This window comes from Triturus cristatus, chromosome 4_1 (genome assembly GCF_964204655.1).
Source record: "Triturus cristatus chromosome 4_1, aTriCri1.1, whole genome shotgun sequence".
Lineage (NCBI taxonomy): Eukaryota > Metazoa > Chordata > Amphibia > Caudata > Salamandridae > Triturus > Triturus cristatus.
Genome location: NC_140585.1, coordinates 324,809,891 through 324,827,124, shown reverse-complemented (window position 1 = coordinate 324,827,124; position 17,234 = coordinate 324,809,891). Strand labels below are relative to the sequence as shown.

Below are 17,234 nucleotides of genomic sequence, written 5' to 3'. Positions count from 1 at the left end.
TGGATGCCACATTTTGTCAGGTGGCGATCAGAAAGGGAGACAATGATAGAATTAGTCACCAACAGTTCCTGTTGCTGTAAAGTTGTTAAAAATCCAAGAAGGCACAGGCAGCTTTGAAGGCAATCAGTTACAAGAGACAATCCAGTTCATCTTCAGCGAAGAGGACCGCCATCCAATCCAGCAGTATGATGGAACAGATGTGCTCCTCGGCCCACAAGGTTGCAAGGAGCATCCCATCGCAACCTGGGAGAGGTGCGATGGAGGCATGGCACAGGAGCCATTGCGCAAACGCACAGGCGCAGCTGTCAGCCTGCCTGACACATTGAAAGGCATCCTATAAACACGTCTCACCAAAGCAGTCTTGCACGTGGACCAACAAAGGAGTCACCCACAGCTCATGATCCAGGCCAGTAAGGTATGTGTTTGAAAGGCAGACATCCATGGCCCACCCAAACAGACATCTTCTTCAGGAAAAGACGGGTTGCACGCAGGTGAAGGAGGCATAGCCGAACATTAGCCTATAACTGATGCCCAGCACAGCCAGTGGGACACATCCAAAGAGAAGCTGCATGCGGTCATGGTACAGTTGCAACTGACCGGGCTCGGCCTAACCCACTGGACGGTCAGACATGGTGTGAGAGCAATCCAAGAACCAACATTCAGCTGTACAGCCAAAGTAATGGTCAGTAAGCGTGAAATGCAGTGTGCAAATTGGAGGACTGACACCCGGTGGTACGTCCGGAAAAGGATGGAAGGAAGTTACAGCCAGAGCCCACAAGTCTGATAAAAAGTGTGTAATGGCTTTCAGTGTCAGACGCTCTGTGTGTCAGTTCACCGAGAAAATAGTGGGCGAGCCGTGTTCAGCACTCAGTGAAATGCGCAGGACGGTCAAGACACCTGGTATCCGAAGGTCGTTGGCCTGGTGTGGGAACAACTACTTGTCCACACAGAGGCTCATTGTGCATGCACACTAATTGAAGTATGCTTTCTCTGTGGGAATGTGAGGCCACAAATGACTGTCCACAATCACATATGGGGGAGTCGGCAGTACATTGGTACTTTGTGCAACTGTTCCCATATATTTAATGCCTGGCCTGTGCACGCAGGAGGGGCCATGTCGGTCCTCCACACCTGAACAGACCAGGGAGTATGCATCCAAGGATTTAGCTTCCGGGGAAGGGGTGGGCTGTCTGGGCTTGTCCATGCCACGGTCGCCTGCTGTTGCTATTGAGTCACCTTTTGAAGTTAGGTCACTTTTGTCAGCATGTTCTGCACACTGCACAACTTAGATGTTCATGTTTGCCACATTTGAATTGAGGTGAAATGACTTTTGCCTTTGCTTTACTAGGCATTCATGTCAGTATGTCATAAATCACAAACATGGTGTTGATGTACATACAGGTCTTTCAGTGGGCCGGTTCTCACCAGTGCTGTACAATGTCCCTTTTTCTGTGTGCGCGTCGGTATGGTTCTCTTTCGTGCTCTGTTTTGTGCCCTGCCACAGGCGGTCTGTTCTTCCTGCTGGGATGCATAGCCAGCAGGCACATCGATGTGCGCATGGTCACACTCCTCACTTCTCATTCGTGGAGTAGTTATGGCATGACTTCATGCCTGGTGAGCGTTGTAGGGAGATGAAATCCTTTGTGGATTCATTTTGTCTCGGGAAATCACTCCTTTGGAGATTTATGAGCAGCAACATCCTTGTGAGGGTCTTTTGGCTCCATGCTGTTTGTGTGGGAGACAGAGGGCCATGTGGGAGTTGTGGTGTTGTGGTGGGGGCTCGACATCCCCCTCCCTAGTGAGATGGCTAGATACCTGTTGGAAGGCACAATCAACGGTGTTAGCTGCCACTTAGCTGTGGGTTGGGGGGAGGCCAGGGTGCATGAGCCTACCACCTACCTGTGAGGTTGAACTGATTAAGGAAATGCTGTCCTTGTGACTCATTCATATTGTAAGCGTGCATTCCACATGAGTTTGATGTGGGTGGGTGATTGGGGTTTACTTGTTGCGCACAATGGTGTATTGTAGCGTGATGTGATCATTTTGTTGGTACTTACCAGCCTCCAGTCACCCCCCGATTCATGTGAGACTCTCTGGATGCATTGTGGCAGGCACCTTCTCCTCCGATTCAGTGAAGGTTGGTGGTGGAATGGGAGGGCTGCCACCAGTACTCTGGGCCGCCGTGTGGTTCCTCTGGGCCGGATGCTTGTCCCGGCCCTTGAGGTTGCCCACCGCTTTCTGATGTCACGCACAGTGTGTAGTGTGGTACCTACGGCATTGACTTTGCTGTGGATCCTTGCCCACATCTGACTCTTGCACACAAGTGGGGTATGTTGGACCAGGTCCCCGAACAAATGTGGTTCTGCCCTGATTGTCTCGTTTGGCATCACTTTCAACTCTGAGTCGGTGATGTTGGGCATTTTCTTGGGGGGCATAGTACAAATGAATGAGGGGTGCAGGGTGCAAGTTAATGGGGGAGAGATGTGATGTGTGTGGGTGTAAGTGGTGTTGTGTGGAGATAGGTGGGTGTGATGTTGTGCAGTGTGAGACAATGGTGTCATGTTTCTCTGTCTCGGCTTGTAGTGTGCAAAGGCGGCTAGTCCAGGTAGGGGTTGGTTTTCATCTGTAGTATGTGGGTGTGTCCACATGGGTGTTGACCTCCAGATGTCTCTTCCATGCTCCGCATGGCTTGCCCTACCAGGAGCAGGTAGGGGTGTGTCATTGTGACGTGTGTTGTGATTGAAGGCAGCAGGGAGTACAGGCACACTTCGGCATTGTTGTGGGGTTGGTTCCGCCCGCCATTCATTTGGCCTGCGTGCGTGTGAGGCAGTCAGATGGTAGTGCTCGGTCCGCCAGCTCCTCATTCTCATCATAATTGGCCGTGCGGTCATACCGCGCCACGAGCGGGCTTTTCGAGCCATTGTCCGCTTTCTCCGTCCACAGCGGTAGGATTTGCAGCTTTTCCGACTGTGGTGGACGGTGTTTTGTGACATCCATCTGCCGCAGTCTGATTTCACATACATTGCATCGTAATTTGACCAATGGAAATGCTGCGTGTCATGCGGGGGTATTTTTCCCGATTTCATGGCGGTCGGAGGGCTTTTCCGTCTGTCATCGTGATTGGCCCCTAAGTCCCTGCTGCTGGGAGGAACTGAAGAGAAAAAGGAGGGACAAAGAGGCTAGACTGACCACTAGGAAGCGGATGGCGGGCGGATCGCCACCACGGGGCCACCATCCTAATGACCCCCATAGTTGGGTTACTTGTTTTTTATGATTCAGAGCTTTGACAGCGGATGGTGTAATGAGGTGGAGTTTTATTTATACTTAGCAAAGAAGAAGGGAGTAAGAGGCATTGCCACTGATTGTAGAAGGAGAAACTTTTGAAGAGAAATTGGAGATATTGAAGTGCATACCAGGATGAGGCATGAAAGGTTTATTTTGAGGTGGAGCATGTCAGAAGAGAAACACAGGCTAGCGAGACTACAACTTAACTCCTGTTGTCTCCTGTCCAGATATGTTACATAGGCGGTGCATCTACTTGGCCAGTGGTTCCATTCACACAACAGAACACTCACAACACTTATTGTGATAAATTTCAGGAAGAATGGGTGTGCTGTTGGGAGATAAAGATGAGTGTCAGGCACAGAAGTCTCTGACATCACCATAACTATAACTACTTAAGAAATCACTATCATTCTGCAGGAGGAGGGGCCTTGTCCTTGTGTGGATACACTGGATACACCATACAATCACAAAAGATCCCTGAAGGCCTTCTTAGTTTCCTATGTTACTGAGATCTGACTGTCCCTGAAGGTATCTCACTATAACATGTCCTGTTTCTAAGATAGTGCACTGATACTTTTCTATGTGGGCTGTCTTCCCCTCCTGGCCACACAGGACTTTAGTAATGGTGAGTTGCGGTAAGGGTGAATGCTAACCAGCAATTCTGATGTTCAGTTTTAATTAGGTCCAGTGAGTCTTTCTTCCTTGGAGTGAATATCATTGACTTGAAAATTGAGATTACTTGTTACTTTTATCCAATACAATTGTTACCAGGAGGGGGATGCTATCCTTAAATGGATCACTCCTTGAAGAGGTGCTGTAAAGTACAGAAGGTCTCCTAAGGGCAGTGGGCAGCTATCCCGTTGCTTTCCTTTGCTAGCAAAGGTAGAGACAAACTCCTCACTGTCAAGGAGGAAGAGGCTGACAACTACACAGTCTTGAAGAGTGCCCTCATAGATGTGTCTAGTTTGACCACTGAAAAGTACAGGGTTAAATTCAGGGACACACGGAAGGCACACACCCAAGACTGGGTTGACTTTGTAGATGGTGCTATTAATGCTCTGGAAGGCTGGCTTTATTGAAGTAATGTACATGATTATGAGGGATTTTACAATTTATTAAAGAGGGAGCACATCCTTAATAGCTGTCTAAATCAGTAAGGTGCACCAGTACCTGGTGTACTCTTATCTGACCTCTCCCCAAGAATTGGGTAGGAAGGCAGGCAAATGGGTCGGCACCAGGGTAAAGCAAAAAAACAATGGTGGTGGATGTGACCAGGAGAGGTAAGAGTCTACTAAGACCCAAGAGAAGGATGGGGACAAGGGTAAAGACAAAAAGGAGTCTACACAAGGTCTCCAAAAATCTTCCTCTGGGGGTGGGTCCCAAAACTCCTCTTCCTTTGGCAAGAAACCTTGGTGTTACCTGTGTAGGGAGAAAGGCCACAGAGCAATAGATGCCAATTGCTCTAAAGCTAACACCAAAGAGGCTACTACAACTGCCCCTAAGGCAACTAACGCCCCTAGTACCAGTACAAGTAGTGCCCCAATGGATTAGAAGGGTTCTGAAGTGGGGTCTGGCCTAGTCAGAACTCCCACTTAGGATATTCTTGTCTGTGACAGTGGCATGGTACTTGCCACTTTACCTGTAAGCCCCACTCACTTAGGCAAATACAGACAATAGCCACTGTTTCATGGTCAGTAAGCTGTGGCATACAGGGACACAGGGGCCAGTGTCATAATAGTGAAAGAGAAACATGTGTCTCCTGACCAAATCATACGTGTTTAACTTTACCAAGTGACCAATGAAAGCAATGTCAGGACTGATCATCCCTTGGCAGTTGCAAATCTCAGCTGGGGAGGGGCAACTGGCCCTAACAAAATTGTGGTTTCCCCTGACCTACCTGTGGACTGTCTGTTGGGCAATGATTTAGAAACTTCAGCCTGGTCTGAAGTGGAGTTCTTTACACATGCAGAGATGATGGTAATCTCTGCCAGTGCATTTGCTGTTACTAAGGCTTATACCAACCAGTTAGGCACTGAGGGAGCTCTTGATCCTGGAACAATGGACAAGCTAGCTGCTAAGAGAAGGAGCAGGAAGGGTAAGGAATGATCCTCATCCCAGGCTCATAGTAAAGATTAGTCTCCAGAGGGAGATGGTCCTAGCCCCTGTGAAGGAACTGTTCTAGAGGAACTTGGGTTTGACACAGCAGAGTTCTAGGGGCCCTTCTAGGACAGACCTGAGTATGGATCAGAAATCATGCCCCTCTCTTGAACAGCTCAGACAACAAGCTGCTGCTGAGGAGGCAGGGAATGTCAGTGGCTCCCGTAGGATCTAATAGGAAGATGGGCTTATGTTTTCTGAGCGTAGAGACCCTAAGCCAGGTGCCACCAGGAGGTTGGCTATACCTCAGAAGTACAGGGGTGGTCTTCTGTCTCTATCACATGACAGTCATTTTGCAGAACATCTTGGGCAAAGCAAGACTTGGGACATACTTGTTCCTCATTTTCACTGCCCCAATGTCTAAAGACACCAAGGAGTTTTGTTGCTCCTTGCTAAGCCAGTAGTAAGTCAAGTGGCACTACATAAGCCCCCTTAATTCTACTTCCAGAGGTTGGGGTTACCTTTGAAAGGGTAGGGATATGCATTGTTGGTCCCTTAAACCCTCTTACAGCACCTAGTGGAGGTAGACCATGCCACTTGGTATCCATAATCTATTTTACTTAGGACCACTACAGCTGCTGTGGTGGCTAGGGCCCTTCTGTGAGCATTTTCTAGAGTAGGGTTTCCTAAGGAGGTCTTGCCAGACAGAGATACAAACTTCATGTCTAGCTACATTACTGTAATGTTGTAAGACCATGGTGTAAACTACAAGTTTACCACACCTTACCATCCACAGTGCAATGGGCATGTTGAAAGGTTCAACAAGACCCTAAAGGGTATGATCAGGGGACTCAAGAAAAACCCAACCAAAAATGGGATGTCTTACTGCCCTGCGTTCTATTTGTCTACAGAGAGGTTCCTCAGAAGGGGGTGGGCTATAGCCCATTTGAAATTTTGTGTGTCCATCCAGTTAGGGTTTCTATTCTGACTGGTTTAGGAGGGCTGGGAGCAGTTTCTCAAACCTCCTACACAGGATATTGTGGACTATGTCCTTGGCCTGTGGTCACTTATGGCTGAGTACATGAAGAAGGCCGTTACAAACTTTGAGGCTAGCCAGGAGCTTCAGATATCTTGGTATAACCAAGAGGTTGTACTGACTGTTTACCAGCCAGGACAGAACATGTGGGTGTTGAAGCCTATGGCCCCAGCAGCTCTCCAAGGCAAGTGGAGTGGCCCCCACGCCATCCTTGAAAAAAAGGTGAGGTCACCTACATGATGGACCTAGACACTCCCAGAAGTCCTCACAGAGTTCTTTATGTGAACTGTCTAAAGCCTTTTGTTGACAGGGCTGAAAGGATCTTGCTCATGGCAACTGATGAGGGACTGGAGGAAGAGAGTGACCCTCTCCCTGAGATCCTCTCTCAGGACCCTGCTGATGGGTCAGTTGATGGAGTAGCCTTGGCAGGCAGCCTCGCTGACCAGAAGCAAGTTTATTGTAGGCAAGTCCTCAATCAATTTCCGCACTTGTTTTCACTGACTCCAAGTCAAACCGCCTGGTGTACCCATGAAGTGGACACAGGCGACAGTCTGCCTGTAAAAGTAAAATCGACAGACAGCCTGACCATGTCAGAGACTGCATCTGGACTGAGGTCCAAAAGGTTCTGGAGTTAGGGGTTATTGAACCTTTGGATAGCCCTTCGCTTAGTCCTTGTGCCAAAACCTCAAATCTAAGATTGTAAGAGAGAGATGAGATTTTGTATAAACTACAGAGATCTCAATGCAGTCACTAGGACTGATGTCCATCCATTTCTCAGGGCAGATGAGCTAATTGATATGTTGGCTTCAGCCAAGTATTTCAGTACATATGGCCTAACTTCTGGCTACTGGCAAATCAGACTCCCTGAGGATGCCAAGCCAAAGACAGCATTTCCAACCCCTAGTGGGCATTATCAATTTACTGTAATGCCTTTTGGTTTGAAGAGCACCTGCCACATTTTAGAGGTTGGTGAACAAAGTTCTCACAGGTCTGGAAGCCTATAGTGCAGCATATCTAGAAGATATTGCTGTATTTAGCTCCTTCTGGGAGGATCACCTGGTCCACTTCAGGAATGCTCTAGAGGCCCTTCAAAAGGCAGGCCTCACTATCAAGGCCATAAAGTGACAGATAGGGCAGAGCAAGTTTGTATACTTGGGCCACCTTGTAGGTGGAGGTCAGGTTCAACCATTGGATAGCAAGATCCAGACCATAGCGGACTGAGTTGCTTCCACTACCCAGACTCAGGTCAGAGCTTTCTTGGACCTGACTGGGTACTACAGGTGTTTTTTGAAATGGGCTATGGGTCCATCGTGACTCCCCTTAATTATTGCACCTCCAAGAAAATGCCTAAAAAGGTTCAGTGGACAGTTAGCTGTCAAAAGGCATTTGATTACTTGAAGCAGGCCATGTGTAATGCTCCCATCCTCTAAAATCCTGATTACTCCAAAACCTTCATTGTCCCGACAAATGCTTCTGAGATAGGAGTAGGTGCAGTATTATCAAAACGTAATGCAGATGCCAGGACCAACCAGTAGTGTATATATAAGCAGAAGGTTGGCTCCCAGGGAGAAGCATTGGTCAGCTATTGAGAGGGAGTCCTTTGCTGTGATTTGGGCCTTGAATAAGTTGAGGCCGTAACTGTTGGTACTCACGTTATTGTTTAGACAGAGCATATGCCCCTCTGATGACTAAAGCAAAGGAAGGGGTCCATTTCCCTACAGGGGATGGTCTTTTCTGTGGAACATAGACCTGGGAGTAACCATGCCAACACATATGGACTCTCCAGATATTTCCACTTCGAAAATGAAGACTCAACAGGGCAAGGTTATTCTCATCTCCTTTGATTTGGGGGAGGGCGGTTGTGTAGAAAGGTAAGATCTGCTTTCATGGTTGCCCCCACTTTTTTCCTGGTGTCAGTATGTTTCTTTTCACTAGTCTGGCTGGGATCCTGCTAATCAGGACCCCAGCCATTGTGTTTCCTCCCTAAATATGACATGGAAAGTACTCCACAATTAGCTACTGGTGTACCCTTGTAAATCCCTGGCATATGGTACTAAAGTACCCAGGGCATAGGTTCACCAGGGGTCTCCCATGGGCTGCAGCATGTATTGTGCCACCCATGAGAAACCCCTCAAACTCTGATTACAAACCTGCCATTGCAGCTTGTGTAAACTGGTGCTAGCATCACTTACGGCAGATATAAGTTTCCTTATATCAGAGGTCACTACACTTAAAACCTATAAGTCACTCCTAAGGCAGGGCTTTTAATCCTAAAGCAGGGTGCTGGGTTATAAGTGTGAGGGTGCCTCTGCATGAGCAGGACATCCCTTACAAACTCCAGAGTCCATTCTCCAGGCTTTGTAAGTGCGGTCAGCCATTTTGATACATATAGTGGCCATGTGTAATTGAACAATGGCTAAATATATAGTGGCTGCGACAAACCTGGCCATGTTTGGTATCAAAGACATTGGAATCATACCCCAACACTCTTACAGGTGTTGAAGGTATGATTCCATGCACAGGGAGCTCCTTCGGAAATACCCCAGTACCCCAGATAACAGCCTTTCAGGGTGTGCTAGCAAGCGAGTGTTCTGCTGACCACAGACAAGATTCTGCTCTCTTGCTGCTGAGCTGAGCTTGAGCTGGGGAAGGTAGAACAATACGTTTACTGTCACAGGGAGGTGTGACTACCTCCCAGACAGGAATTTAGTGTATTGGGCTGGGATGGGGGCGCATGCCAGCGCCACCAGCTTTGTAGGGCACATTTGGTGCCCTCCTTGCATAATCCAGTTTTAGCCAGTTCAGGGAGCTATGGGCTCCAGCTTTGGCACGAAACTGGACAAAGGACATGAGAGTATCCTCCTCTGTGTCCAGCCCCTCCTCTGGGAGGGACACCTGAGTAGGCCTAACCACCGTCTTAGGGTATAAAAGGGCTTACCTGTGGGTGGATCCTCAGATTCGTCATGGGACAAGACTCACGCCAGAAACCACATCACTCTCCGTCTGGACACTTGGACTTCACTTGATTTTGCCTGGAACCAAGACTGTAACAAGCAGGACTCCTGCTGCTCCTGGTCTTGCTGTTGTGCAAGTTTTCTTTGTCTGTGTCTATGCTTCATCCAGGATCTTCGGCTGACCTGTGTGAATCAAGGACACCAGAAGTAATCTCCCTTGGAGTGAAGGAGTCACTCCTTTGCATCTGCAGACACCTCAACGAAGCTCACCTGTCTACAGCTCCTGATTGCCCACGGACTTTGAAAGGCTCAGCAACACAGGTGGTGGTTCTGCAACTCCCTTGAGGCCTGAACTGTCCTCTATGCAATTTTAAGGCCAACATTCCACGCCGGAACCACAAGGTCTGAACCCCTGTGCACCAGGTGACTTGCCATTGCCCAAGATTGTTGGCTCTGCACTCCAGAGATCTTCTGGCTACAAAACGTTCCAGCATCCAGCATCTCTTCCTGACAAGATCTTTGCCCTCACCACATTCTGTGCCATGGGCATCTTTACTGAGCTGCTCGAGGCACTCTTATGACTCCAGTGCCTTTGGCCTGTGGGTCCTCTTGAGGGTCTTCTCTTGCTTCGGTTGGCTTCCCTCCTTGTTCGTGTCCTGCTCTGACTCTCCTGCACTTGGTGAGCCCCTTAGACCTTGCTAGTCCCAACTTTGCTCCTTCATTGTTTTCTACTTCTTTTGCTGCTGCTGCTCCCGCCGGACACTGATCCCCTGGTTCTCGGCTTCCGATGAGAGACAGCTCCTGATGAGTTCCTGGTCTTCCTCAGCATCGCCTTGTCCCCGCAGCTGCAATGAAAAGGTCACCGTCATCACTCCTGCATCTTCCATCGTTAGTGGTCATTGCTCTTCCGTACCTCCTGGTCCCCCACCGAGTGGCCTAGACTAACCGCGGGTGGAGCTGACGTAGTGCCTTTACGCAGAGTTCCATAGAGTTGGGAAAAGACTCAGTAGAACTCCGCTCTGCTCCCGGCCTTTACCCCCCTAATAAAAAATATTAAAAAGTAAAAAGGCACTTACCTGTACCGTGGCGTCTCCGGGCTTCCCTCCTCCTCCTCGCTTTTGTCTCTCTCCTGAAAACCCCTACATACGACGCATGTCTTGCGAGAACTGCACATGCACACACATGTTTTCACCCTAGGCAACCTCATCAACATTACATGAATGTATGACATTACAACGCATACATTTACAATGCATGCCATTACAACACAGTTTTTACATCGCAACATCCTTTACAACGCATTCTTTTACATTGCATTTTCAGAACCTACCTTTACAATGCATTCCATTACATTGCATCATACCTTTACAACGCATACCATTACAATGCATACCATTACATCACATTTAAGGTAAGTGTTGGATAGTATAGGGGTAATAATTACTATTCTAACTCCAGTGAGTGCAACAGTAGGGTAAGTGTTGGATAGTGTAGGGTTAAAAATTAATATTCTAACTCCAGTGAGTGCAACAGTAGGGTAAGTGTTGGATAGTGTAGGGGTCAAAATTACTATTCTAACTTCAGTGAGTGCAACAGTCGGGTAAGTGTTGGATACTATGCATTGTAAGGGTATGCATTGTAATGACTTGCGATGTAATGCCTGCGTTGTAGTGACATGCATTGTAATGATGTGTTGTAGTGACATGCGATGTAATTGCTGCGTTGTAATGACATGTGATGTGAAGGTTGTTGCGATATAATGACTGCTATGTAAAGGTAGTGCGATATAATGACTGCGTTGTAGAGGTTGTTCCACACTTAACACATTTTATAACACTAACTGTACTCTTCACTTCCATCTGATCAATGCTCACTCCATAGTCTGCCTTACAGCAAACATGGAAGACTTCACCACAGCTCAGAGGGTTGATGACCTTTTTATCAAAGAGATCTTACTCTCCCAACAACAAACACATCTTTGATTTCTTACATCAAGACTACAGCACCAAGCCCAACAACAAGACAAACTGTTGTCCACTAATAAATGTAGCCTTTCTCACTACAGCAACAGCAGATCTTCAGTTTCTTTGAACTCTTCTCCTGACACATCTCTCTGTAAGAAACAAATATCATCCCCTTTTCACCTAATGTACAAAGCACCACAACCAACACAACATTCAATTCTGAGAGATTGATGTAATCAATGACTAGTTCAGCTCCCCTCTCAGAAATAGCAATCCCCGCCTAGGTTCCCTCTGATTGTATTTCTACCTTTGATCTTGTTCAGTGTTCCGCTGCCTTTTATCAATATTTGACCTTTACACATATCACAGACAGAGATACATACTACATCCCGAAAGAGCTTTACAATTCAATCTGCTGCTACCTTTGTCCTAGAAATCATTTTTGCCAGCCAATGTCCCTCAGTAGTCTTTCTTTAGCAGGGGACCACAAGTATTGATTTTCACCTTGGTTGAAATTTTCTTTTAAGCCCTAAACACTTAGGCTTCACTAATATTTCTCCTTTGAAACTGTATGGCCTCCCCTATTGTATCACATAGCCTGTAACTCTCTGGGATCTTACCAGGCACACAGCAGGTGTCACAAATCGCCAACAGTACTTGATCACCAGCAGCGGTCGGTAGCCAATCATATGTTCAATATTGTCATAGAATTTGTCAGCACCTAAAAAAATTAGAAGATTTGTATTATAAACATGAGCATGAGAATAAAAAGAATGCAAACACAATGCTGGTTGCGAAGAGACTATGAACCCTGGTTGAATGAGGAAGCGGTGGGTGGCAGGTGTGTGAGAGGTTTTTGTGGTGCATGAGGCAACTTGCTTCTAGTATGTAACACAAGTAACCTTCAAAGTAGCTATAACCCCATTAACTTCTCCTTCACTAATAAGGAATGTAGAAGCCTATGTAATGTCCATTATACCATCCCTGCCCTCCCATTGTGAGAACCCTGGTAAATTGATTAATTCTCTTGCACCTATGTATGTATTTATGGTATTGTTTTTCTGATCTGTGTCACTGTTTAGTTCTTTGAACATATTGTGCCCCCAGCATTCCGTTGGCACAACTGTAACAAATAAATAAAGGGAAAAAATATCAATACAAAAAATCTACACTCTTCATAGTACAAAAGAGAGCTTCAAAATATGTCTTCCTCAGTAATACTCACATGATGCCCTAATTCAGTATTCTAGGTTAGTTTTAGTTCTTTTCTATAGGTATGTGGCTCTGACTTTACAAAACAGTTGAACATAAGGAAAAATGACAATGTTGTATACCTCAGGCAATTACATTCTTACCATAAAAAGTATGTGTATATACCCGGGGTGGGAGGGGATTATTTGCATAATTCCATGTAGTTTAATTACGCAGAATTGCCAAACAATTCAGCGAGATTACGTAGAATGACATAGGAAGATAAATTCTACATTCAGCTGTACTTTCTTAGTGCAAAAATGCCTCTTTGAATCCAAAATAGATGTGAGTATGCATTTTGTGCTAAGAAACAGTGTTGAATGCAACAGAACATGAATGGTGAGCGTAAGCAGCTGCTAGCGCTCACTAAAGAGGCACTTGAGGTAGGATTTTGCACAACTGACTCCCGGCATTTAAAGCTAATTTCTTAGCGTAAAATGCACCCTTACATCCAAAATAGAACTGAATGCAACAGAACACGAAGAGTTGGTGCAGGCATTGCCATTTGAGCTCACTAAGGGGCATATTTGAAAGCTTTATGTCATGCTTGCACTATGCAACGTGGTACATGAATGACGGAAACCTCTAACTCATATTTGTGAAGGCATGCAAAGCCATTTTGTGTGGATTTGAATGGCTTCAAAAATATGGAGTAATGCAACGCAGTACAAATCGTTGTGTTGTATTACTTTGCACAAGGGAGGTGTTTTATGGGCGTTGCGGTGGGTGTTCCCATGGAAATCCCATGGTTTTTGATGCATTCCCAGATTTACCAAACTTGGTAAACCTGGTAAATCTAGGAATGCGCTAGAAAGATACACCCACAGGTGAGGCATAAAGAGGAGAAATATTGTTATTTCTCCTGTTTTTTTTCCTCTTTCTATGTTCGCTGCATTCTGCAGCATACATAGAATGAAGAAAACGCCTCTGTGGATTGTTTTTGTGCAGGCAGGTGCCCCTTACTGTACAATACAATTCAGCCTACAACACAGGCACCCTTACACAAAGCTTCGAGGGTGCCTGCATTGGTGCTAGGCTGTAGAAACTGCACAAGTGCAGGGGGAAAGGACAAGAATGCACCATATTGGATAAATACATTAGATTCCTGCCCTTTCCCTTTCCCTGTGGCGCAGGGCAGTGCAGCATTCCCTGCACCACAATTCTCACAAATATGTCCTTAAATGTGCTCTTATGTAAGGATTTTCCCCCAAAATTTGCTCTTAATTACTCAAACAGGCGTAATCACTTCATTATTGATAATTCCGCATCAAAGAGTAACGTGGAGTTATCAAAATCACTTAGATTACTCTGCCTTGGCAGAAATTCCACCCAGGCCTAGTATGTGGGTTTAAGTTGGGTGCAACTTGAAAATATGGGATGAAAATGCTCCAGTCAACACTTTTTTAACCATTAGGAAAGGCTTGCCGAGCATTCTATTAAATTATTTTAGCTTGTTAATCGATTTTGAACAAAATTTGTGCACTATTGAAAAATTTCAGCTTAAAAGTGTAGATTTTTAAAAAGAAAGAAATTTCAGTACAATGGCATATGGAGGAGATTGGCATGATTTTGGCATTGTCTCCTGGCCAGACTGACCATACCCAAAGGGGCTCATTGATTGGGAATTTGTATTGGCCTCAATCTGATGTATGGGTTGCCTGAGTTAATGTCCCAACATGATCTGAAAGAATATGAATGCAACCTTCGAATATGAAACACTCTTACCTATGAGTTGTTCCATCACTCACCATACACCCAGCCAATGCAGATGGTTTCAAAAATTGCAAAGAACAGGAGACATATTCCGCTGGCAGCATAGTAATCAAAGAGCTGGAATACGTACATCCCACCCTAGAGTGATAGAATGGAATGGAAAAAGGAGACTTAGGGAGAAGTGTCTATATAGGTCAAAGAACAGAAGGAACATGCTAATTCTTGTGAATAGGTGTTGTAGAGGATCAAATGAAACATTACAGTAGAGTCTGCAAATAAAGACTACAATGAGAAGAAGCATGACGCTAACAGAGGGAGGGTTGGCTGGGCTGGAGATATACAAGGAAAAGAAAGAGGTTAAGAAGGAAAAGAAGAAGAAGAAAAGGAGAAGGGGTGGAAAAGGAGCTGAGAAATGAGAGAAAGGAGTTTGAGTTGGACAGATAAATAAAAGAAGTAGGAAAGGAATGCATAGAAGATGACGAAGAAGTAGGAGGAGGGAGTGATAAAGCCTAGTTCAGTAAGGCGTTATAGAGAGAAACAGATTAGTAGAAAAAAATAAACGAAATTGATGAGCTCAAGGAATCTGATTAAACAGACAAGAGGAGAATTAAGAGAAAAATGATCTAAAGGAGTAATTAATACATCCAGGCAGACATTCATAGAGTCAAACAAATGGATAACAATTCAAAATGCAACTAGGCAAGAGTCCTAAGTGGATATAAGAGGAAAATGTATTGAAATAGTGAAAAAAGGAAAGAGAAAAGTAGACTGAAAAGATTTTCAGAAGGGAAGCGATGGTCAAAAAGGAAGGAAAGAGAACAAAGCCAAAAATGCCAGAAAGAGCAAAGAAATAGAAAAAAGTGACAGGAAAAGGAACTATAGCGTGGTAAATTATAAAAAATGCTGTGACATTGCCGCTAAACCGAACTGGAGGTGAACCAGCTAATAGGAAGATCATAAGACATCTCAACATGTTGGTGCCCCTGAAAGGTTGAGACTGAAAGGTTGGGAAAGAGGCAAATTTGGCTCAGGTTCATATGTTCTTACCTGAGGCATATTGATGCCCACACTAGTCCCGCCATTTCAAACCTATCCGAGCCAAAGGTCTTGATTAGTAAATCTCTCAATTTCACTATACATCATCAGACCTTTAAATAGAGATAATATGGGAAAGTGTCTTGTTGAGTTCCCTGATCCTCTCTGGGTTCTCCAGTCCCACCGCCTGCCATCAACCAAGCCTTGAAGAATGAGTCACTCATTATGCCAACCATTTTGCAATTTACTTCTGTTAAGTGTTCTTCTCCTGTCACATCATTGTTTAATGGAAGTGGGTATTAACATGCATTGCTTTTACCATAATGCATCTGAGTGAACTGGGTGCTGGGATGTCAAGGCAGTGTGCTCCTGCCCTGTTGCTTTTTATAAGGATCTCCTGAGTGGATGAGCAATGAGTGATGCACCTGCACTCAAGGAGTGGTACTGTGACCTGGAAAGACTGTTAAGCAGTATTTCCTGCATCTCTAACTGTATGTGAAACTCTCGACTGATGAAAGGCAACTATCCTGAAACATAATCTTATTTCAAGAGATACTGAACACTGGCTGCACTAACCGTGATGAAAATGAAAAATGATTTGATGGAAGCAAGTGTTAGCATGCACTGCAGTTTTGGATTCTCAACAACGACTGTTCCTCCAAGGTCCTGCTACTGCTAACCCTCACCGCAGCCATCCATACTGTCCTCTTGTATCCTGGTAGGACCAGGGCTATTTACAGTCTTCCCTTGTTAAGCAAGATGTAAGCCGCTATCTGGCTTCATTCACATGTTTATATTTCAAGTGTTTATCACAAACATTCCTAATTAATGTGTCTTTACTGTTTTTATATGAAAGATTAGCAAGAGGTGGTTCTGTAAAGATCCATAGTTGCTGATGGGCCCCATTTTGAAACAGTGTCTCCGGTGTCTCACACATTGTACCATTTTCTCTGGTTCCTAATTGAGGTATTGACATCCACTGCTTAACTGGAACTGGTGGATACTTGTGGCATCTGGCTATATGCTTTGAGGTTCTAATCCTTAAAGGAAATCCTGACATACTTGTTGCCCTTTTTCTGCGCAACTCAGTCTCCTTTGTGATCCTAAACTCCACACTAATTGAGCGGTGGCCATGCTTTCTCTTTCATGGATTCCTGTTATTGGACCTAGCACAGCAGCCTTTTTTGGGACACTAAACTATCCAAATGTAACTCAGTGATGTTCTAAAAACATAGGTAGTTTCTCTCCTGATGCAGTTTTTAGGTACTTCTCTCAGTACCCCCATATGATCCTAGCACCAAGACACCCCTTGGGGCATGGAAACTAAGTCCTCCATAAGTATTATCTCTGAGGAAAAATAGACTTGTGTAAGGAAGATTTTAGCCTGTTCATCTTCGTTATCAGTCTTTCGTAAAAGAGGCCATTGCAAGTTATGGCAACCTGTCTGTGATTGTGCCCCAACAGATGTCAAATCAGAGCAAAGAAAATGCAAAGCACATAGTGAATTTAACACAGTAGTAAAAAACATCCTGTCATACAGAAACCTGCTACAGGTTCCCAACATCAAATGACCCCTCTGTAAAATCCCCAAGTTCTAGTCCATACAAAAAGACACCTCCTGATTCCGAAAAGGGATACCATACCATGTTGGATCTAGCTTAAAACGTACAGCGAAAAACCATTTTCGACTGAGAGTAAGCCTTCGAGAATTCATATTTTAGTACCCTCGAAGTGTCACGGAGGAACCCGAGTTGTCCAATTTTCACAGATTATCCGATTTCCCAAACTATTCAACCCTTTACAAGTATACATGTCTCAAAGACCGGATAACATCAAGCAGACAGAACGATTCCTCATCAGGAGAGCAGAGGGACACGAAAAAGTGGGAATTGTCTATAC

The 17,234-nt window shown here is 45.3% G+C and overlaps 1 protein-coding gene across 6 annotated transcripts in view; it reads right to left on the bottom strand.

Moving 5' to 3' along the window:
- The window catches only part of LOC146854878 (sodium- and chloride-dependent GABA transporter 2-like), a 1,159,405-nt gene that overhangs the window by 47,247 nt on the left and 1,094,924 nt on the right, over positions 1–17,234 (bottom strand). For all 6 annotated transcript variants that reach the window (XM_085652286.1, XM_085652283.1, XM_085652284.1 and 3 more), the window contains 2 exons: positions 14,336–14,438; positions 11,957–12,057 (listed from right to left, as the gene is read on the bottom strand). In XM_085652286.1, the coding sequence (XP_085508412.1) occupies positions 11,957–12,057; positions 14,336–14,438 (204 nt within the window). The remainder of the gene's footprint in view (positions 1–11,956; positions 12,058–14,335; positions 14,439–17,234) is intronic.